The sequence below is a fragment of the Phasianus colchicus genome, chromosome Z (genome assembly GCF_987193195.1).
Source record: "Phasianus colchicus chromosome Z, bPhaCol1.hap1.1, whole genome shotgun sequence".
Taxonomy (NCBI): Eukaryota; Metazoa; Chordata; class Aves; order Galliformes; family Phasianidae; genus Phasianus; species Phasianus colchicus.
In genome coordinates, this window is record NC_143476.1 from 63,887,982 (window position 1) to 63,912,084 (window position 24,103).

Consider the following 24,103-nt stretch of genomic DNA (forward strand, 5'->3'; position numbering starts at 1 on the left):
TTTTTCATTGTCATTGTTGTTGGGATTGGGCTGTTCTTGTGTTTTTGTTTGTTTCCCACCTGCTGACTTCAGTGAACACTTAACAGATCTAGAAGTCACAGGTACTGCTCACAGGTCAGTACTCAGAAGATCTCTTCTATCAGCAGTGGAAGCAACAAAATGATTTTTGCTGTTCCAAATGCAGCAGTCCAGCAGTGAAGCACCACACTGCTGTTACTGAAAGAAATATAATATTGCCTTGTTGTAATGTGCATGAATTGAATTGACTGATGCTAGGATTCACCGGCAGTGAACTGCCCTGGCAGGGCATTGTTGCTGTATGCTGTTTCACTGCAGCTAAGCCACAGCTCCTTGCACAGGTGCATGACATCTAGCATTCGTACAGATGTGTTCCCAAATGCACTGTGTTAAAGAAAAGTGCCACCAAATGGCAGTGGGACTGCATGCACAGCAACTGAGAACCAGACTTCTAACACCTAATGTGTACAGCTGTGGTTTGTTTCCTCTTCTATTCAATGTGTTTTGTGCCTCGCAGAGTACAGTGCGTGTGCTCTAAGGAGCAGCATCTTCCTCCTAGAATTGTGAATCATCAAGGTTGCAGAAGACCTTTAAGATCATTAAGTCCAACCCTGATTGACAGGGCCCTTTGCTGTATACTTCTCCTCTGGTGTGGTGTGTGTTTTTTTCAGTTCACGTACTCACTTACAAAAATTTATTTAGTCATTATGAAATTTGCAGCCGAGCACTGACTGCACTTCCCCTGGGGCCCAGATGAGGCTGCAGTGCTGCCAGGCTGAGTGCATGCACTCTCCCAGCTGCCAAGCCGTGACCTCCTCCCCTGCTATCCTTGAGATGAGGACACTTTCCTCAGCTTTCCCACAGCTACTTGGTCAGTACACATACTTATGCATTTAATGACTTCTAAATGCAAGTTCACTGCAAGTTCAGATAAGCTTATAACAAACATATTTTTTAAAAGTGGAATGTTTATACTGTGGAAAGCTATGCTTTTCCGTGCCCGTGTGTGATCCCTTTTCCCTTGTCCTTGAAATATACCCAACGTACTTTTCCCCTTCAGGGAGAATTCAGCTTCTGAAGTCCATAATTGTGCAGGTACTATATGAAGAGACTGATTAGTTACTGTTTTTCAAATTTAGCCATTATCTCTTCCTATTGTAAGTACAGAAAGAAAAGATATTACTCATGCAAAATGGTGATTGAAACAACAACAAAAAAAAAGAAGTAAAAATAAGGCAAAATAGAAATGAATTAACCTCAACTTCTTGCCCTCTCTGTATAGTTTGTGATAAGAGCAGTATTGGCACTCAGGCCATTGAAAGATAGAAAAAATAATTTTCCTAAAAATATGTCACCTTGAAGACAAAGTTTCTCTCCCCATCAGGGTCATCATGATCCAGCTTGCGTATGTCAAGTGAATGATCATTCACATGCAGAAAGTAATTTGTGTCTTCATAGCATTGGAACTTCACTGAATCTCCTTCAGAATGCATGATGAAAAAGTGATTATCTTCCTTCAGCTATGAAAATAAACAGTGCAAAGAACACGTTATTTTATAAAGCTTTTCTTTAGGCCCTGTATGTTATGAAAATTCAAGGATATTGCTATCTTGCTGTATTTTAAATGGTTTTTTCCAGTGACATTTATTTTCCAGTGTTCATCATAGATCTTACTGAAGATCTAATCACTTAGTTTAGGTTCTATGAGGAATGAAAACAGAACAATACCTCTTCTCTCAAAGGACTGAGTACTTCCAGACCTGCAATTGCATTCCTTTTCTTCCCAAAAAGACCAGTGCAGGTTTGCTCTGCACTGTGCCAGTTATTGGAATAGTGTTGGATTTTCTCCTGGTCATTTCCTTACCTTAAGCCTTCCAGATCAGCTGCCAGTAGAAAAAACGTGTCAAGTCACAGTTTCTCTTGCCTATTTTGGAGTAATCTGAACATGACAGTGTTTATTATTCTTAATAAAACCTGGTTTATTACGTACAATTGGTACGCGTCTCAAGTCTCCAAGAAATCTTCTAAGATCCATCTTAAGAAGGAATAGGTATTGTCCAAACAGCCCCTTGGTAAGACACATTGTGTATGAGCTCTCCAGTGCTACTGGGTGAGGATGAAAAATGTTACCAGAAGACACCACTCTGGAGAGAGGAAAGGTAAGAGCTAGTCCCCGGACTCATCAGCTTTGGAAGCCATCAGCCTTTAGAAATAAACAATGAGAACTCTGATAAAGTCAGAGGAGGTGCTGGGCCTGCCCAAAGAATAATCAGAAAGGCTGAGAGAGAGAGTAGTAAAGGGTTCCAAGTATGCTGGAGATTCCAGCAAAAGGCACCTTGACATAGAAAGAGGAATGTGCCTTTTCAGCCCAACTGACAAGAAAGAAAAGAATATGCCCTGTGGTTACTGTAGAGCACAGAACGTGAAACGTGAGGATACACCTCCTGTATTAATGAAGCTATAATGGAAAGCAGCTAAAACGTCTTGTCCTGATAAACCAGAGTGACAGCACAGTATTTGCAGCTTCAAGCCAAATTTATGTTTTAAAAACAGGAAAGCTGAAGAAAATTTGTCATTAAGAAAAATACCTTCTGGTAACTTGAAAATGAAAATTGTAAAACGGAACTGTACATTTAATGAAAGAATCTGATGGATTCCTAGAGATGGTGGGGAGAGAAGACCTTGGGGGAATAGAGAGAGAGAACCAGAAGAAGCAAGGAGAGGAATCAGTGTGTGCCATGTAGAAATTCATCCTACAAAGATGAATAGCAAGGGGCACTCAAATGAGATGGAACAATACCTGCATATCTGCATGAGGTAATGGAAAATCAGATGTGGGGGCTGTCAGAAGATGGTTTGGGGAATGATACTGTGTGGGTGGGAGAGAGCAGCTGTGAGCAGGAGCAGCCACTGCTGGAAGTGCTGACTCAAGGCTGCGAGATGCCACAGGTCCTGACTCTGACACTGAGGAATATTTACAACTACATGCTATACAAGAAAGCAGGAACTGGGCAATTTTCCATTATGGCCTGCTAAGAAGGCAGATGACAAAACCCAGAGAACGACAGACTTCTTCCAAACAGTTCTTTCTGAGGATAGCTCATATTGCATCCAGAAAACAACTCCTACTGCAGCAGGCATGATCATTTGTATGATTTAGGAAATTAACAGGTGGTTTTCAGTTACAAATCTGTTTCTTTGGCATTGCATTAGAGAAAAAATAAATCTGCAGGTTTGCTTTCATGAAAAAAATACACCTTAGTCATGCCCCACAAGTAAGTCACAGTGCTCTTGTAGTAGCATATGCCTGACATATGTTGACTCAACAGGCTAAAGAAAATCTGTCCAGGTATGTGAATAATGTTTCAGAGGAAACAATGTGAGAGAGCATCCATGTTTTGAAATAAATCAGCACAAAAGCATTCGAATGAGGCACAATTATCAAAACTCCAGGTTGGGTCTAACTGCTGCTCTCTGAAGCAAGAAGCAGCTAAAAGATAAGTGGCTGAAAAGGCAGCTGAAGCAGAACAACTCGCCATACACCATCAAGGTATGTACATGGCATACTACAGCATACATTTTGCCCCACATGAAACGAGGAAACGTTAATCAACATAAGCAACAGCTGATGATAAACAAAATAATAAAACCGAACGGCCATCTCAGCTGAAGTCACTGTCCTTGGAAAATATTTCAGAAAAATGTGATGCTTTGAGTTGAGACTGGAGCATGTAGAGAGAACTGCAATGCATGTGGGGCTGATGACACAGAAGCGTGATGGCTCAGTGCTTGCTCAGCATCAGGATGATGTCTTTTTCTCAAATCCAGCCCCAGAGAGCAGGCTGGACAAGAGACTGGGAGTAATGCAGCCAGGACAGCTGGCCCCAACCCACCAAACAAATACTTAATGCCATATGACTTCATGCTCAGCAATGGCATGCAGACAACAGTAACATTGAGGGGAGTGGTTCTGCCTTCCAAGGTGTTTGTTGCTCAGAGAATGGTGATGCTCTCTATGCTGTCAGTCTCTGTTTTGATTGATCTGTTTATGAGAACGAGACAGTAATTGTTTTTGCATCATGTAGTGTTGTTGTTTGTTTGATTGATTGATTTGCCAACCTTCACATATTATACTGTCTTTATTTTGACATAAAAGTCTTCTTATTTCTGTATTTCTCATCTCTTCCTATCCCACTGGTGATGGAAGGTGATGGAATCATGCAAGTGGCTGTTCCAGCACAGTCCTTATCTTCTCACAGCTGGTCCTGTCCTGAAGAACAGTGGGGCTGTACTTCCACCCCAGACAGTCAGTTCCAGATGCATTGCAGTTCTCTCTACATGCCTAGAAACAAACTGGCTTCTACCTTGCCATGCAAGAGTTTGAGGACAACACTTTGGTGACATCAGTTATAGCATGCACTCTGACTCCTGCTTATACTGGACTGTAGGATACCTTTTGCTGAAGAGCTCAATAGTGGTGTGACTTTGTTCAGGCCACTTTGGCTAGGTGCCAAAAAGGACAGTGACAAATTAACCCCAGCCAGCACTAGGCACAGTAAATATGGCATTATCACTGACGACCTACAGTTCTGAACCAAAGTAATTCTGTTCTCACTTTTTGTCAGTTTGGTGCTGTATTTTATTTATCTTAGTCTGTTTAACTGGAACCATGAGTAAGTCCCACAATAAGGCTTTTGATGACTGCATAGCTGCCCTCTGACTCTGTCTTACTTAGTTTTGTCTAACTACTCAGTAAATTATAGAAGACCACAGAGTAAAAACTAGTCAGGCCTTAATGGAACTCTGTGAGCAGCCCTTCAGTTCTGGAAAATGCTTAATAATCTTGCATAACCCATCGGGGAACAACTTGAGGAGAAAGAGCCAAATCTAGTGATAGAATTGTTGACTTCAGTCACTGTTTAAGCAAGCATGTCAAGGCAAGAAGGAATTTAGGAGTGGTGTCAGGAAAGGAAGGAAATAAAAAAAGAATGAAACTGAAGGAAGACTGAGCACTACTAGTGCTTAATAAAAACTGAGAGTGAGCTGAGAGGCTCACTGTTCTTCTGCCTGTGCCATAAGGATACAGCTCTGACACCATGTGGCTGATCCAGACTTCTGAGGAAAATGTTGATTTGTGAGACAGAATGTAAGAATAAGAAAAGCATCACACAACAGTCTAGTTGAGCAGTTCAGGTCAAATCAATACATTAATGTGAATAGTGAATGTTAAATGACTCATTTCAACTTCATAACCTTTGCTTTAGAAGAAATGACTGGGGCTAACATTTCCCTAGGCATGCACTACATCAAGTGACAGAGATTATAAATGTAATCTTACTTTGTCTGGAACAGACAATATTAATCAGCAGGAGAAATACATAAGTGGTTTAAAACATCCCATTGTTGTCAACATGTTGTGTGGGCGTATCTGGAAGCCTTTCCTGTGGTGGAAGGGAGGGAAATAATACTCCACATCTCTTACTACAACCCATTGCATAGTTATCTGCTTTATGATATGGATAACTATGATAAGCAAACTATGCTATTGGGTTAGAATAACTGCTGCTGTCCAGTCAATGCTGGGACTTGGCTCCAGGTGGATGACCACCAGCGTGTGCCTTCTGTTAGGGAAGAACAGTGTATACTGTGCAAACTTCTCTGCTATTACCAGCATAGCATCGTAATACACATTGGCTGTGGTCTGTGTTACCTGCCCACTTCAATCCTCTGTCACTGTAAGCTTTTATTGCAAATTATTATTTGCCATTAGAAACTGTTATTATCTTATGATACTAGGCTAAGTAATAAAAGATCTTTTAATGTTTGTTAGCCATGACTCTGCAAGCCTTGGTTTCAGAAATGGAAATGTACAGCACAGTGGGAAAGTCTTTCTGTTGGTGTAATGGCAGGCTTCAGTTTCTCATGTTTCTGGTAATTCCACTGGCAGTTTTCCAGTAATAAAAAAAATGCCAGTCTTTAGCACTACTGGCACTACTGAAAGCTAGCAGACAAAATACCATGTTGTGGCACCACATAGTTCAGTCAACCACTTCTGAGCCCAGTGCACAATGGAGGCTTAATTCACTGTATCAGAAAATATTTCTTGTTCAGTGCACCCATTTTAGAAGGTTTACGAGAATTTCAAATTTCAGGCAGGGCTATGGCATTGCCTCTTGTTGTAATTGGGTGTGACCCAAATGCAGGCTGCTGATCTCTCTGATATAAGTAACACACTTTCCTACTTGAGGGTATTCGCAGACGGTGATGGGTAACTCACTAGCTGCCTTGTAAGGTGTGTAACAAACATGTTCTTAGAATGATTTCTTAATTCTTTCTCTATTAACAGCTCTACAGGAAAAGGCATGTCTTCTTTTCTGTAAAAAACTTCCAAGATAGAGTTACATCATGCAAGGAAGAGGCTAGAATTTGTCTTAAATATTGTCTGCCTTATTGTTTTCTACTTCTGTTTAGAACCAAGGAATGTTTCGGGTAGGAACCTCAGGAGAAAATTAAACTGAAGGACCGAATTGTTTTTTTGCCAGAGATCAGTTAAATAATTATGCAAACAAACAAACAAGGCAATAGATGTGTAGCTTTTACCTTTGAAAGATCATTTCAGAATAACTTCAAGCAAGAAACTAACTGTAATTTCAAATTGCCAGAATTCCTTTCTGACTTTGGAGAAATATTAGAAATGATGTAAATTTTAGGCTGTAAATTTTAGATATTCAGTATTTCAGTCTTGTTATTATGAAATTGTGAAAGGTATCTGATCCCTGTTAGCTTTTAAGTTCCTTACTGAAATTGGAAATATTGCCTTTTCATCCTCTTGAACAGTCATCTGGAGTACAACCGTAATGAAAAATAGTTCTTCTCAACATTTTCACAGCTTTTTATTTTCTCTGCATTAGAATATCTGTTTAAAATTTATCACAGGACAACTAAAGTATCATCCTTCCCATGTTAAAAATGTTTTATTGTTTCTATCTGTAGAAAAACCGAGAAAATCAAACTTTGGTCACCAAAATTTGTGAATTTTATATGTCATCATGTAAGTGACCTGGCTGCCTGTATATCATCAGATACACAGTGTGTTACTTCAGATTCATAGTCATCCGCTGACAAAACATTCAGTCTGAAAGTGCTTTGGGGATTGCTTATTTTTAATTTTTTTATTTATATTAAATATTTGGTATTATTATTATTATTATTATCTATATTTTGTGTTTTTATCAATTCAATAAGTTTTTGATACATGGATTCATTTTTGTTAAAAACATCATTATTCTTACAGTTCGACCCTTCTCAATCTGCTAATGCACTCATCAGGATTTTGTAGACCTTGCAAAGTAATTTTCATGTAGCATGATTTCTTGTACATCTCCCCTTATTTCAGAGAAGTACAATAATACAAAAATCATGTTTTTGTCATTCATGTTGTAATTAAAACTCACATATTTGGCTGTAGATTGAATGACATATTAGTGTAAACAAGCCAACTGGAAAAGTTGTTCATATTGTCTTTTTCCTGAGGAAAATGCTAAAAATAAGTGTGTAAACGTTCATTTCATGGGTAACAATAGAAATGTACTTAGCTGCCTTTTTTATTTTTTTATTTTTTTTACATCTATGTTTGCAGATGCTCTCTCTCATACATATGTTTTTATTAATTGATCATAATTATGTACCTTTTTGAAGTCAAGACCTCTCTTCTTGCACGTTCTCCTGTTGCCTTTTGCCACTGAAGTATGATCTGGCTCGGAACAGCATCCCTTTAAAACCTGTGTTTGCAGCCATGCAAATTGGTAATTTTGCTTCACATTTTCCACTTTTAAGGCACAAAATGCTGTATTAATTCTAAAAAAAAAAAAATTTCCCCCAAAGCTCACTTGTACTTAAACTTCAGTTATCTGAGATGAATAAGTTTTTAAGTTCTCAAAATACTTCCTGAGTATATTATGAATTGGGTTGGAAACAAACATCAAAAGAAAATCCTACAAACTGTTCAATGCCAAGATTCTATTTTGCAATGCAGCTGAGATTGCAGCATGCCATAACCGTATACAAAAGAATTAATTGCAGATAAGGATCACTGTCATCCTCCTTACGAGATTTCCTGTTAAGAATAAAGAATTATTCACATTCTGTTGGAAACAGAATAGCCAGTGATCTTTCCAAGTTTTTACATACTTGGAGGATAATAAATACATCTTATGCCCTTTTTGGTTAAGAACTGCTTTTTGTCATGCTAAGAGATGTAATCCAGTATTTTGAAATAGGTTATTGGGCAGTAAAATCTACTGGTATTCAACATTCAGCTCTTTCTCTGATTCAATGGAACACCTTTCATATAATTAATTTATGAAAAAATTATCTCTGAAACAGAAAAGATCTTAAAAAATAATTATTCTTACAAGGAAAGTAAAGAAAATTCCAATGTGGTAATATGCTATAAACATGATTAATGTATCTTATAAAGCACATTTCCAAAAAAATTTTAGGAAACATTTTCTGGGAAGTTCTGAAATGAAAAAAAAAAAGAAAAACACAGAAGATTTATTCAGAGAAAGACATTCGGAGGGCTGGAGCACCTCTCCTATGAAGAAATGTTGAGGGAACAGGGCTTAAAGAACAAAAGTCTGGGAGACCTCACTGTGGCCTTCCAAAATCTGAAGGGAGTGTATAAATAGGAGGGAGTATGTCTGTTTACGAGGCTGGACAGTGAGACAGGGGAGGTTTAGGTTAGATATTAGGAGGAAGGTTTTCACTCAAAGGGTGGAGACGCACTGGAACGGGCTGGCCAGAGAGGCTGTGGATGCCCCATCCCTGCAGGCAATCAAGGCAAGGCTGGATGTGGCTCTGGGCATCCTGGTCTGCTGGTTGGCGACCCTGCACGTAGCAGGGGGGTTGAAACTAGATGGTCCTTTTCAACCCAGGCCATTCTATGATTCCATGATTATTCCTTATCTTGATATAACTTGGGGAAACAGAGGTCAGATCTTTGCCCTGCTATAAAGGTTAAATTCTTACATGAAGTTCTTCCTCAGACAGATAGTAAGGTTTGTAACCTGAGCTTAGCACAGGGAAATCTGACCTTGACTGCTCTTCCCACTATAAATAAACCAGACAAGACTGAAGAAAATGGGAATGCTCTGACAACAGATTCTTGTAAGTCAGGCTGATTAGGAGAAAATAATTCCCCTCTTAAACTCACCTCTTTTCCATGCGGTAGCCCAAACCCAATTATTTTTGCAATAATCTATTTTAAATATTTGTCTGGATAGCAGAGAGGGAGGCAGTCAAGTTGTGCACAGTGGAAAGTGATAAGCAAAGAAAAACCAATTCAAAAAGGACTAAGAGAAATTGTTTGACAGAGAGAAAAAGCACTTAAAAGTTACAAATTAAACTACTTCTTACCTTCAGGCAGAGCTGATCTTCACCTTTGCTCAACAGCACAAATTCATTACACTTTAATCGCTGCATGAGGACCACCACATTTTTAGAGTCTGTTTTTCCTAGAAAAAGAATTGCAATAAGATGTAAATCACTTCATAAAATGAAGCACAGATGAAAGCAGTAAAGTAGACAACATTCAGACACAGGAAGAAGAACAAATACAATCACTCCGTAAGTCTTTCCGTCTTTCCTCTGAAAAGTATTTAAAGTCTATGACTTCATGACAATTTAAATTTGTCACGCAAAAACTTAATTTCTCTCTGCAAAAAATTGATTATGGATTTAAAAAAATGTGATATATGGAGTACCAGATTTATGTGAGTATAAGTACATTTATATACATAAACTCATCAACTGTGAAGGCACATTCACATTACTATGGGTATTAATAGGGAAATAACATTATTACAGATATACAGGATACTGTTTTATATAATACACCTGACCATGCACACACCCCTACAGAAAACACAGGATTTTTCTGTTTTATTTACTGGGTACTTTGTTGGCTAAAATCTTTCCACTGTCAATTTTTCAGCTGCAGGAAATAAATGTATACAACATGGGATAATTCTCAAACTGATAAAACAATCAGTGCCTTTGGATAGTTCAAAGTCCCAGATCCAGAAAAACAAAAAATAAAACTACTTTTTGTCAACTGTTATGGGACACAAAAGCATTAGCTAGCAGATAGCATTACTGACCATAAAAATCTGCCTTGAAGATTTATTTAAAATAACACTACTTGTGCTTTTGAAAATATTTCCAGTGTACTGTTTATGAGTAAAAAAAAAACCTAAAAAAATTATTTTTTAAGATTTTTTTTTGTATCAGAGATAATTTTTTCATAAATTAATTATATGAAAAGTGTTCAAATCAGAGAAAAAACCTACATGTCCATCGCCACGGCAAATTAATACAGAGCATACAGAGTTACAAAGGTTAGGTAATTGACAGCTTTAACAGCTGCAGATAAAGAGTTGTGGTTGTTTTTTTTTTTTCTTGTCACTGAGGATATTTTTCAGCCTTTGAAGGATATTCTGAATCAGCAGAACATACTCATTCCACCAGAACTATTTTATGTTCCCTAATCCTATGTATTATTTTAGCTATCCTTTCTTACCCTAGCTGTAATGCTTTTGTAGAAGTCTACTAAAGGAATTTTGTCTGAACCAGTAACAGCATTAAAAGGGCATAAAAATCCTTGATAAAATTTGAGATGCACTTCAGCATGTTGTGCTCACTTTGCATATTTATAAATACATTTGATAAATGTAGTAGAATGTAAAGTCTAAAAGTCTTCCCTCTTCATTACGTGGAGATTCATCAGTTCAGATTACCTCAGTCCAACATCAGCTGTAGCATATAGATGGCACATCAGCAGGAAAGAGATATTTCACACCCAAGTCATAATAGTGTTCTGACTGAAGGGAGATCAACTGTCTAAATCATGTCTGATAAATGTGACAAATGGGCTATTGGGTAGATGGTTGCTGCTATGGAAAGTAAGGAACTTTTCCATGATTTCATACATGCTGCTTCCACTCTCTGTTGGGCTGTGGTTGAGCTATTTATCTTCTCTGATTTCTAAAACCGGAGTCTAAGGGGTACTTTTACAAATTGATGCTGAATTGAATGCCTTGTAATTGATGAAATAGAAGGTGCCATTTCTTACTTGGGGTATCCCTGAAATCCAGATTGTTGGGATTTAGGCAAGTACTGAATGGATGGGTCAGTATTTTATAGTCTTCCCTAGAAATTTCCACTTGACCACTTGTCAAGGTGCAATCCTGGATCACAGCAGTTCTTTCAGGTTGAAACTGAAATAGATTTATCTTTTATCGGAGTACTGGAACTAATGTATCCTTTTACGTACCACTCATCTGTTATGCTTACAATAGGGAGATTCCAAAAATACATCTTCTCTTTCTTCATACACTTTTTATTTTTCCCTTCCTGTTACAACAGGTCTTTGCTAGCTGAGACTCAAATGCCAGCAATATAGCACACGTTTTTCTTTTAAAAATATTGATTCAAGCTTGTGTGCATTCTATTTCCTCATGCACATTTGTTTTCTGTTCAAGCCCTTATTTGTAACTTGCTATGGCAAGTTTTGTGGCTTTTAAGATTGCCCAGTATCCTGACCTAAATGAGCATCTGTTTTAATATATGGCTTCTGATATGATGTCTTAGAAACACTACAAACGCACTTTAAATCAGTCCCTAACAAAGAGAATGAACATTTTGCTCCCACATGAGTCATTCAAGTCTTACCTATAACTGCTGGCTCCTTGCTTGTGAACAGGCTTAACCATGCTGTATCTAAAACAAAAGATCTGGAATTAGACAGAACTATCCTTCAAATTTAAAAACATAACGATTTGAAGAATTGCTTTAATGTATAGTCTGAGAAATGGAGAAATGGTTTGGAACTGCAGTAGACATCAGACTTCACTTTTTGCAGGTCTCTGAATTTATGTGGTGCCACTAAGACTGAACAGTTGTACCTGTACATACACACCCTGAATTCTGTGCTCTGAGTCTAATAAATATATTGACTGGTTGTCCATTGCAAAAGAGAATACACTTGACAAAATGGAGGCCAATGATGAAATGTAAGGCCTTAAATGATATCAAATAGAAATCCCTAAGGTCTTTGGGCAGTAGATGTGAGACTCCTGACACAAAATGAGTAAGATCGAGAAGTAGCAGGTAGCCATGGAATGGGTGTTCCAGCATTTCTTGCATCAGCGTGCACTATGCAGGCAGTGCTTTGGTGAAAGCATTACCTACTCAGCTCAAAGCCACAAATAATAGTATGACAAGGAGTTGGCTCCTTATATGATGCTATCTTGATGATATTATCTTGAATGTATGTTTGTGGTAATTGTGTTTACATATACAAATATATCAGGATTTCCTTTTTTCTGTTGTTCCTTTTTTTTCTTTTCTCGGAGAAGAGCGGTATCTTCTACAACAGGATTCTAACACCATGAGCATACTCACAGATCTTACAGTTTTCCATTTTTTGCTGTAAGAAATCTGCCTATTTTATTATCTCTGTTGTCTCATCTTTGGAAAATAAATAATTATAGGATAATTGTATTTGTTGTTACTTGCCTCTTACCAACCAAAAAATACCCCAAACAAACCCTAAGAACCACTTCAGTGAAGTAAGCTGTGGTACCATTTTGGGGTCAACTAGAAAAGACCCACCTGAGATAAAAGAAGGTTTACATGAAAAATAGAATAATTCTGCAAATAACAGAATGTCTGTTTTTCTTCATTTTGCCTTTGTCTCTGAGTGTTTTCTTGGCAAGGTGCTGCACCTGGATTGGGGCAGTCCCAGATGGGTGCACAGGCTGGGAGAAGAGCTTATTGAGAACAGCCCTGCAGAAAAGGACTTTGAGGTTCTGGTGGACAAGAAGCTTGGCGTGAGTCAACAGGTCACACTTGCGGCCTGGAAAGCCGCAATACTGTATACTATGCTGCATCAAAAGAGGGGTGGTCAGCAGTCAGAGGGGTGACTGTTCTCCGCTCTGCCCGTACAAGATCCTCCCTGAAATACTGAAACCAAGACTGAAGAAGACATGGAGCTCCTGGACAGGGTCCAGAAGATGCCGTGAAGATGATCAGAGGGCTGGAGCACTGCTTCTACAAAGAAGAGCTGAAGCAACTGGGCTTTTTCAGCCTGGAGAAGGCTCTGGGGAGTGGCCTTCCTGTGCTCAAAGAGAGCTTACAAAGGGTGCTTGACTTTTTAAATGCTCTGATAGTAACAGGACAAAGGGGAATGGTTTTAAAATAAAAGAGATTTAGATTAGACTTTAGGCAGAAATTCTTTACTCAGAAGGTGGTGAGGCACACAGAGAAGGCCCAGAGAAGCTGTGGGTGCTCCATCCCTGGTGGCATTTAAGATCAGTTTGGATGTTACCCTGATGTAGTGGGTGGAACTGGATGGTCTTTAAGGTCCCTTCCTATCCAAGCCACTCTATGATTAATAGCAAAAAATGTAGATTTCCCAATAATTTAAATGGAGTGAACAAAATAATCTTTTTTGAAAAATTGTTATGTATACTTAGTATGTATTATACTTATCTATTTTAAACTGGAATAAATGTTTTCATATATCATATCAATATTAATAAAAATGCAATAAAATGTCATCTGTACTGGCTCATGAACAAATTGCATAAAAGTGCATTCAGCAGTTTCTTATGGTACTACACACAGTTCCTGAGTTTTAGTCCAAAAGACACACTACCTGCAGGGCGTTGTGAATCCATGGTTGATATTTCATGACGACCACATTCATCTAAGTTGAAATGCACAGTTTTTGAATCTTCAGTCTGTATAAAGCACCTCAGTGTTTTCCGCAGTTGAAGCTCTAATCACAAATAAGTTGTAATTAATTGTACTAATAACAGAAAAATGATAAAAATTACATTATAAAGTATAGGGTGTATTTTATAGCTATTTTTGCTTGATAATCAGTGTAAATTTTACATAAACGACATGTACATTAGAATAATATGGGCAACATATAATTATACAGTTAGCTTAAGCTGCTTTTTAAGGGGCTTGGTTGCTGTGCCAAGAAGGAAAGCAAGGATTTATTTGCTTGCAATTTACCCCAATGAGAGTATGAGATTTAAGCTGAGCTTTCTGGAGAGTTACCCCATTTGTGCAGAAACTTGAGCTTGCAAAAATGGCTTCCTACTCAAGAGGACCCTGTAAACCTGGAGGTTGGAGTTGTGGATGACCTTCAGATAGCTGTGTTGGAAGATGCTGACAGGGACAGGAAGAATTTTCATAAAAAAAGGGGGGGTCTAAAGTAGCAGTTGGTCTGGGAAGGCAAAACAAAGTAACATCCTGTATGGAGGCCTACACATGAAGACAGCAGCAAAGAACACAGTATTAAGGTGTAATTTAATCTGAAGAAAGGTAAAGGTGAAGTGGCGGAAATGATTTTGCAGCACGTTGTTCCTGGACTAGTTTCCTTCCTTTCATAAGTATGTACCTCCCTGTTCCCCAGTTTTCCACTTTGAAAACTGGATCTGCATACAAACAAGTGTTTTAGGGCGCATATGGCTACCTAAAATAGCAGCCTTTTTTCGGGTGGGGGGTTGGAGGGTTGGATGGGCAGGAAAGGAGGTTGTTCAGAGTACCTGGCATCTCTTACTGAAAAAAGAAATATACTATGACAGCAAAGGTATTTATAGGTAAAAGTTCTTAGGCAGAGTTTTTCACCGCAACTGAATATAAGTGTGCAGCATCCACAGATTAACGCTGTAAGGCATAATTTAGATTATACTAGACTGAGCATTTTTTCCTGAGCCAGTTTTGCTTTCCAATTCAGTACAGAGCTCAAGAAGTTTCGGTAACAGCTTGGACCTCCATAGAGAACAAGTGTTGTAAAGTGAATTGTCCTTTCTGAGCTGGAAAAGTTAGGCAAGTGAAGCAATGGGATATTGAAAATGCGTTAGCTATGACATAATGCTCTGAGAATGCTTGACCTCACTGCAAACTTTCGTTACTCCTATTAAGTTGGTACAGTTCCCCTGAAATATTTGTTTTTCAGCCGAAATTCTGGTAAAAAAAGAAAAAAAAAAGAAAAAAGAAATGTCTTTGAAAAGTTTTCCCTGTTTCTGCTGAACAGCAGCAACATGTTCTTGAACAAAGTGAACAAAAATGACAAGAGATGTGCACTCTGACCCTCCTGCACTGGCAGCTCTGACACATCCTGTGCACATACATGGGCCAAGGCCTTTTCTTCACTGGTCTGGCAACTTGAACTACAAGGCCTCCAGAAAAAGCATGGGTTTTCTCAAAAGAAATTAGCAGAGCAACACTTTCAGAAAGACCTGTTATGGTGCATTACAGCTCTTACATTTTAAGAATTCTGGTATACTCTAAGAACTAGTACAATACTCAGAACAGTTAGCAGGCCTGCTATGATATTCACTCTCTTCTAGGGATTTACAGATGTACTTTAGAAATCACCATAATGCATTTGGTCATATGAAAAAATCAATGTCACTCTTTTGAGGAGTGCTCATTTTTTTTAAAGCCAGGTTTCGCTTTGCTATTCCTTCATGTATTTTCATTTTTGAGCTGCTTTGGTACTTGATTTAGTTGAATTCTACCTTGGACTGGCATCCCAAGATTACAAACACACCTTTCACTCAAAAGGAGAAGTTACCTGAGTTTTCAGCAGCTGCTGATCTGGTGCTCACCGAAACTTTCCTTTTCACTCTTTGCCTTCCACAAGTAGGCACTCTGTATGGCTTTTCACGGCCTGAGCGGAGCACCATTTTGCAATTCGTTGAGAAACTCTGATAACCTGAGTTGTCTTTCATTCCTAGTCCTGAAGTATAAGTTCATATTTCAGTTGAGAAACAAATTTGAAAATGGTAAAAATTCAATACATGACATTCAAGGGAATCAGGATAAATCCAATCAACACGATAGCTTGGATGACTCAAGCTTGTGCCTTAAAAAGCAAAAACAGTGTATTTCCAACAGCAGTAATTCAGTTGGATATCTCTGGATTTCTGCTGAGATGTATATATAAAGTTGTGTTAAAGGAATGTATTGAAAACGATTGACCCTCAGATAACATATTACTAGTTTATATTACTTCAGTTTTTTTAATTTACACTTTTCAGCCATACAATCTTTCTGCAGTTTGGTGTCTGGGTCGAAAAATCATACTCTTTCTGTCCCTCGGAAATACCTTGGTTTAAGATCATTTACAAAGCATTCATAAATGATAGTTTACGATGCTTCAACATTCTATACTTTATACTATACAACATACTAACTTCAACATACTATAGCCTAAATTTCAGTAAAGACAAGCAGCTATACTGTAATCTTAAACGGAGAGTCAAGAAGGAGAACTGGAGTTTGTAAACTTGAATAGCATATTAGAGTAATTCATTCGTGAATACAAGTGGCTGCAAGAAAAAGTCAACCTCCAACCATTCATATAATTCAGATGATTAGTGATTCATCCATAATTTAATCATTTGGCTTCAGTGTATTCTGCATTTTTCAAATAATATTGTACTTGTGATTACATTTACTAAAACAACGTGTTTCTCTTTTTGAATGACAGATGAATAAATGGATTACCTCACGTAGATATCCTAAGGAAAGGTTAGCATCTAAGAATGGGAAATACACTGACGAGTGAACTGTCCAGCTAGCTAATAGGCTATTAGCACACAGCTTGAGGGAGACTGGGCCTCTCACATCTAAGCAATTTTCTGAAATCAACAGTTTGTGACCACTACTTACAGCAAAATGCACATCACAGAAGACACCTGGCTTCAGTTATTTATAGTACCCTGGGAAAATGAACTAAGTGAAGATAAGTATAACTTTAGCCCCATAATTTTAGCTTTGCATAGAGTAACTGAATCTCAGCTAGGCCAGACAGCCTGTGGCTGTGGCATGACAGTAATAGTTTATGAAATCATTTAGGGAGATGAGTTCTGTATTCTAGTTTGATTTAGTTCTCTGATGCAATATTTCACATTAGTTATTTGTGAGAAATGGTAGAAATGAAGGACTTCTTTCACTTCAGTTCTCCTGTTAGTAAATTACACAAAGCTAACTAAGGTTCTTTTTTACTTTTTTGCTCAGTTAAAAATGAACACTGAGTTAGCCTATGGAAAAGTGAAATATCTCTAGTAGAAAGATATATATTTTTTTTCCTACTTACTAAATTTTCTCATTTTGCAAATGTCTGGTAACAGATAGTTGGGGTAGAAAATAAAGGCAAGGTCTTCTTCATCTTTCTGAAACTGCTTCATCATTGAAGTAAGCTAAACAAATAAAGAAGACCATTTGCAAAGTCTTAACTGAACCTGACCTCTGCAACCTCCTAACTGAATCAGGCTCTGCAGAGCATCTGGGAAATAATACCAGCTTGTGGATCTTTAGAGGTATTGCTGTGCTAGGAGTTCAGCACCTACAAAGCATCAAGACCTAGTTAAAACCATGGATGCTCAAAAATAGGCATTTGATACCTCTTTGAATGTTTCTAATGAAAGTATAAGTTTGACTGCACTTGATCATAAGTCCAGAAGATCCAAATTCTTGATTTTTACAACTAGTGAAACAGCCAGGGAACTATCTTATGATTCCATTGACTCTGTCCTTCATAGACTGCAGTTATTAACTGCAACTTATGTTCAGTTAAGCCTAAATGCTTATTGAAGTGAAAATTAATTTTATGAAGAGGTAAAGTGACACCATGCAAACCACTGAGACAAAAAGAGTGTTTCATCTGGGTTATTTATAGTCATCACCTCTGTGAGAAGACAAAGACAGTGCAAGCTAGGACCCCAAAAAAATCCTGGAGAGGGCAGAGGAATTATTCTTCGAAAACTTTCTACTCAGAACATATATATATGTTATATACAAGAATATACAAGTATATACAAGTTCTGAAGGACTGTACTCAAATTCAATTATTTTTGGTCATTTTAATCAGCAGACGTTTAAACATGAGAAACTGTAAAAGTCTGTGTTAGATCTTAGTTCTGTTGGTACTGTAGGATAAATAAAACTCTCTACAATGATTTAAAAAGATACAAGCTTCCACAGCTTCAATTTCCACATGCAACCCACAGCAGTGTGTGAAATAAAGGCACTCTCATTCTGATAACCCTTTCCTCTTCCACCATGTACTTACATACATGTCACCTACTCCCACTCTTTTTATTTTTATTCATTGTTGTTTCTGTTACGTGTTTTTGTTGTTGTTGTAATGTCTTTTCATGCCCATTTCTTCAGTTCACTAATTTTCCACTTCTGTGTGGTACACACAGCTTGAGGAGGGCTAGAAAGAGGAGGTGCATGTTCTTGGCTGCAGACCAGGTCAGACACCATTTGTTTTGGAGACAGTGGTCTCTTTCATTTTGTTTCACATCCACACTAACTGGAAGGGAAGCAGAAAAGTTGATCTTTGGCTCTTCATGCTGCTGGAATCAGCTATACTTAAGCACACTAGTGGTCAGTGGCAGCAAGATCACCCTGAAAGCATAGGGGGTTTGAATCTTTTTCCTGCTACATATAACATGTTGATGTATTTGCATGAAGGCAGTAAAGAAAATCTGTTTTATATGAAATGGTATATAATCTGTATAACTTCCTGCCTCCTTAATAATCCCTTTTGTTCTTAGGCATTGTACACTGTTCCATTTATCCCAGGCACATCTCAGTACCTATAAACAGAACTTAAAAGCTTGGAGTCCGTTCACGCAGTAGAATGATCCAAATATTATCTAATTCTATACTGATACATTCACAGCAAGCGCTCTCTAGGACCATTAGATCAGATCTGTATTTATTGTGTTCGGCTGCAGCTGACAGTTCTGCTTCCAAACAACAAAAGTAACTTCTCAAAGTTTCTTACAATTTAACAGTGGATTAAAAGAAACTTCTGCCAACCTACGGTCAATAAATAATGGGGATGTAATTACTTTCATATCAGCTAGCTTTTACAAAATTTAGAGACTCTAAAATAGATACAGGAGCATACAGACTAGATGTAAAATAGACTGCAGAAGAAGTTTTGGAAGAGAAGTTTAAAGTGAACAGATAAATCAGTATTTGTTAGATTCTAAACAAGCAGTATGATAAATAAAGTCTTAATCTGAAATCTTGAAACCCATTCAGAACCCTGCTGTAATCTTTCACTCTTGCTTACCTTATTGTGCCTGCTTCTGTCCTTCTGCTAGGATACTTCCACTCGGCAGAATGCTACTAGCTGCTTTGCTGCAGCCAATTTATTTCATGAAAAGATGGAAGGGAGCCAAACCTCAGAATAAAGGAAAAGTCTGACGTGGATCTATTCTTTTTGATCTTTAAACCCACTCACTTACATCAATATTCTTATGACTCTCACTGGTAACAGAATTCTAGGAATGTTGGAAATCTTAAATATAATTTTCTTAAATTTTATTTCCTCAAAGTGCTGTAGAAAATGTCTTCCCTGGAACTTCATGCTATTTCTTAGCCTGCGTTTCTGCATAGAGCCTGAATAACCCCACAATTATTACTCAAACACTGTATGTCACTGGTATTGTTGCTGCTGTCTGTTCCTTCAAAGGTTGATTCAAGGGCAGATTCTGGATTTCTGGCAATGCTGTCTTTCTGCAAGTAAGAGTGAAGCCTCAGGAAGCTTGAAGCAAGTGAATTGCTCAAATATTTACCCAGCTATTAAAAAGCGATTTGCAGTCTATTGTAACAATTGCAATACTTTGCTTCTGGTATGAGTGTGAACTTGTTCAAAGTGGATGTGCTGTATTGATCTGCCTATAACGCTCAGTTAATTTTTTATCATAAAAGGTTTAGCTCTGTCATGATCTGCTACATTCAGTTGACTTTATCTATCTACTTCCTATCAAACAGTCCTTTATATTCATAAGCTTGTTGTTTTGCCTTACATTTTTACAGGAGTGAATCAGACATCCACGCACCTCCCTGAAATAATGAAACTCTGCTAAGAACAATTACTACTCCTTTTTGCCAGTTTTCTAAAAACTGTTATTCAGCAAATCCAAACAGAGCTGCTCCTTTTATCCAGAATTTGTATACAATGTCAAGAAATTTCTCAATTTTACCTGTATCTGGTGTATAAAATACCTCTTTTAGTTTGTCAAGCCCCCACTAGGCTCTGGAAATACATCAGGTCAGTAGAAAGACTTTCTTAGAAGATACATTTCACAGCAAAGCAATGCAGAACTTTGAAATCTCACATCTTTGCCTGTCACTCAGGCAGACACAGAAATGTGGGTATTGCTCTAAATGTGCGACTGCGCAGTACAGGACAAATGCAATTAAAAATGCATATGATGCAGCAGGAGCATTTTTAGAATACACAGGTTTTCAGAGGCTGCTCTGGTGTTAGGGCTGATTACGCTGCAGCAGCTGCGTTTGTTGTTAAAAGTGGCTGGATCCAGGTTGCATGATACAGACTCTGTCTCCCATGAACAATTCTGACAGGCTATATATATCCAAGATAATGTTCCAGACCTAGGTGAAGTGCTTGTGCTCCCTGCAGCTGCACCACAGAACAGTTCCTGATTTCACACGAATGACTGTACAGAGGTGATGCACTACACCAACACTGCTGTAGAATAACCAAATAATAACATATAACAACAACAGCCACAAAGAGAAACTATTTAAAATTATTTGTAACGGATAAGATCTGGGTAGGTTAAGCCATGTAGATACTGAAGATGTACCAACATTACATCTGACTTTACAATTAACAGACTTCAGCATTTATTTTAAACATTTTTCTTTTTTAATCTGTAACCGACTATGTCACTGAACATTCCTGCATGTGAAAGACTCCACAGGGCCTTTCTAAATTCACGTCAGTAGAAGTCTTTGACAGTAAATGAATAAAGTTTTAGTTTAAAGTAACTCAAATTTGCAACAATATTTTTCTGATGGTCTCATGCTCTTTTTAATAATCTTAGCCTTGCAACTACAGACATGGCTACATTGGGCTCCTATAGGAAGCAACTGTCTCTGGAATTATCCCTTCTTCCCTTCTCTTTTCCTACCATTTGGTTGCAGCTCCCATTTTGGGATCAATAATTCTTGCAGAAAGTGCAGCATTGAACCTGCCATGCACCACCTTCCCCAATCAACATTTTATTCCACCAGTGATTACAGCATCATAAGCAGGAACCATCAATGGGGGATTTGTGCATGTCCTGATGAAAAATACTGAGTTACTGTGGGAGAAGTACTGTGAGGGCAACTACCCATTCTACTGGAAAGAGTGCCCAGGACACTTATCCAGGAAGCTCCACCGGATGGTCACCTTTTCTGTGTGTCTCTCCTTCCCTCCATCTCTCTCTTCTCCTTGGTGCCCACATCTCTCACTTTCCTCTTTGTTCCACCCTCTCTCTCCCTCTTCTTTGATGTTTTCTTATTTTCCTCCAGATATAGCTTCATCATGAGAATCATTGTGGTTCATCAGTTGTGGTTCATCAGACTACACTAATAAATCTTCATTTACATGAACTTAGAATGCTTGCTATATCCTTACTGTTACAGCAACAACTTCAGTCCACCACAGGATATATTTTCAAATTCAAATTAATATCTTGCGTCAAATTACCTTTAAGGGGAATACACTTTAGAAAACAGTTTATATTTAGAAAAAAAACATCAATGAAATTACTAGACGTTGAGTCTTAGTAATATTATCAGTTTCTAAATTATTTGTTTTGTAAAATCTTCCAATAAAAGTGCTTGTACAAATCCACTTAAACTTTTCATTATCATCCTTGTTATTATACCAGGTGATGCTTAATTTTTTATGGATGACAGAGCAGTGAAAACAACATACAAGTTAAAACTTAACTACATTAATGAGACACAGGAAGTTTTAGGATGAAAAATAACATGAAGAACAACTGAGTGATTCTTACTTTCTTAGTGTAAAAAGACAATAGTCTACAGAAAGTCAATATTTTCAGTAATAACAAAAAGGAAATGTTTCTGGTATAATATGCTGTTGCTTGATTTCTGAGGATAAAATAAATATCAGCAAATACATTTTATCAGCCAAAAAATTTGCAAAGAATTTGCAGGAGAAATAATTCAAAGTCTCTCAAACAGCAATAAAATTAAAGTATAGGCAATGGACCATACTAGAAACAAATATTTATTTCAAAGGCTGTGCATTGCCAGATTTACACTGGAGAAAAGTTTGATGGCAAAAAGCACTGTTCTAAAGAAAGCCCATCCTATGTTTTTTCAACAAAGAGGACTGAAAATGTTCAAACAGATGTGAAACATAGGAATTTCAGATTTTGAAGATAACAGGTTAAAAATTCAAAATTAGCTCTAATTTTGAATAAAAACTTTCTATTCCAAAATCCAGTGGCTCATTAGAGAATATATATTATGTTTTCATTATACCAGAAAGTGAATTAATATTTGTATCAGAACTTCCAGTTTTACTTCACACTGAGGTCTTTTCTCACTCAGAGTCATGAAGATACCAAATTCAATATATCTAGCAGCTTATTGAAACAAACTGACACAGCAACCTGACAGGACTTCTTTTTTTTTTTTTTCCTGGAAACTGTAGGCTTTTTTTAATATGATAAGTACATTTCAGTATTAGAATGTAACAGTCAACTTTATCTTAATTCATATCCTGTTTTCATGGCATGCCAAAGACATATATAGGACTTAACTGAGTCTTGTCTACTATCTATTGCTACCAGTACTTCCAAAAATAATTCTACAGTGAAGATTTCTACTGTGCAGAACATCACATACTTAATTAAACCACCATGTGTTTCTCTATACAACAGAAGACTATTGACTTAGTAATGCCTGTGTTGACAACTGCTGTTCTTTAAAACACACTCACAAAAATGAAAAACCGCTGCATAAATGGAATATTTTTTCTCAAATTCCATTTCGCTATTTGATGTTTCTCAAACTCTAGAACTCTTACACTGGATGTTACTCATTATGGGTTACATTAGTTTTGGTGCTTTCAGGAATTGTAGAAGGGTGTTGTCTCCTAAATGTGAGATCACAAACATTACACCCTGTTTGCTCTCTAGGGAGTACACAGGTACACAGATGGAGCTGAGCAAAAGTGCTCCACTGCATGACAGTACACTGAAATATACAGCACACATCTTTTCATTGCATACAGAAAGCCTGGAGGCTGTCAGGATATCTTCTAAGATCACAACAGGTTCTTCTTCATAAAGGCATAAAGGCAAAAATTTTAACTTCGGCTGTTCCTAAGGATAGTGGGAGTAACACAGTATAAAGAGACTTTCTAAAAGTTTGCATATTCTTATTAAAAGTTACAGAAAAGGTGGCCAATTTGTTTCATTAAGAAGCAGTTCTTTCTTGTTTACTTAGTTCTCTTGATTTCAATGAGGATTTTCAGTAAGAGGCAATGTGGACACACGTTCAGAAAGATCCAGCTGAGGAACTTTAAAAACAAAAAGATGGAAATAAGCCCTGTGGGAGTTAACAGAGTGCATCCACAAGTGCTGAGGGAACTCACAGACATCACTGTGAGGCTGTGCTTTCTCTGAAAATTCATGGGAACTGGGAGAGAAGGACTGGAAGAGAGCAAATGCCACTCCTGTCTCCAAGAGGAAACAATAATAGATCCTTTGAAGTAAAGACTAGGCAGCTTCACCTCAATCCCAGCAAAGGCAATGCAGTAAATAATATTAGAAAGCATTTCTAAACTATATGAGGGACACAGTGATGACTGGGAGTAGTCAGTATGGGTTCACAGAGATAAAATCACCTTTGTTCTACTGAACGCCACCTTCTGGGCCAGGTGATTCACTATTACTAATGATATTTTTCTCCTTCATATGCTTGAAAATGGTTTCCAGGATCACATTTCCGAGGCTCAAATTGATGCTGACTGGCCTTTTGTTCCTCAGATTCTCCTTCTTGCTTTTCATGAAGTAAGGAATGACATCTGCTTTGCTTCAGATTTTGGACACTTCTCTCAGCTACCGCAATCAATTAAAGATGAAGTGTGGCCTTACAATGACACCTGATGGCTCTCTTAGAACTTGTGGTTGCAGCCCATCAGGGCCTG

The 24,103-nt window shown here is 37.7% G+C and overlaps 1 protein-coding gene across 4 annotated transcripts in view; it reads right to left on the bottom strand.

The window, feature by feature from the left end:
- LOC116237172 (uncharacterized) overlaps positions 1-24,103 on the bottom strand; it is a 41,504-nt gene that overhangs the window by 13,155 nt on the left and 4,246 nt on the right. For 2 of the 4 annotated variants that reach the window (XR_016461893.1, XM_031606157.2), the window contains exons 1-7: positions 19,193-19,249; positions 15,674-15,838; positions 13,736-13,858; positions 11,749-11,796; positions 9,436-9,533; positions 7,707-7,799; positions 1,374-1,538 (exon numbers count right to left, since the gene is read on the bottom strand). Coding sequence is in view for 3 of the 4 variants with exons in the window: in XM_031606157.2 (XP_031462017.2) it covers positions 1,374-1,538; positions 7,707-7,799; positions 9,436-9,533; positions 11,749-11,796; positions 13,736-13,858; positions 15,674-15,830 (684 nt within the window). In the remaining variant the exon portion in view is untranslated. Of the gene's footprint in view, positions 1-1,373; positions 1,539-7,706; positions 7,800-9,435; positions 9,534-11,748; positions 11,797-13,735; positions 13,859-15,673; positions 15,839-18,175; positions 18,607-19,192; positions 19,250-24,103 lie in introns of those variants that run through there. The other 2 variants (XM_090131750.1, XM_090131749.1) reach the window with 2 other exon arrangements.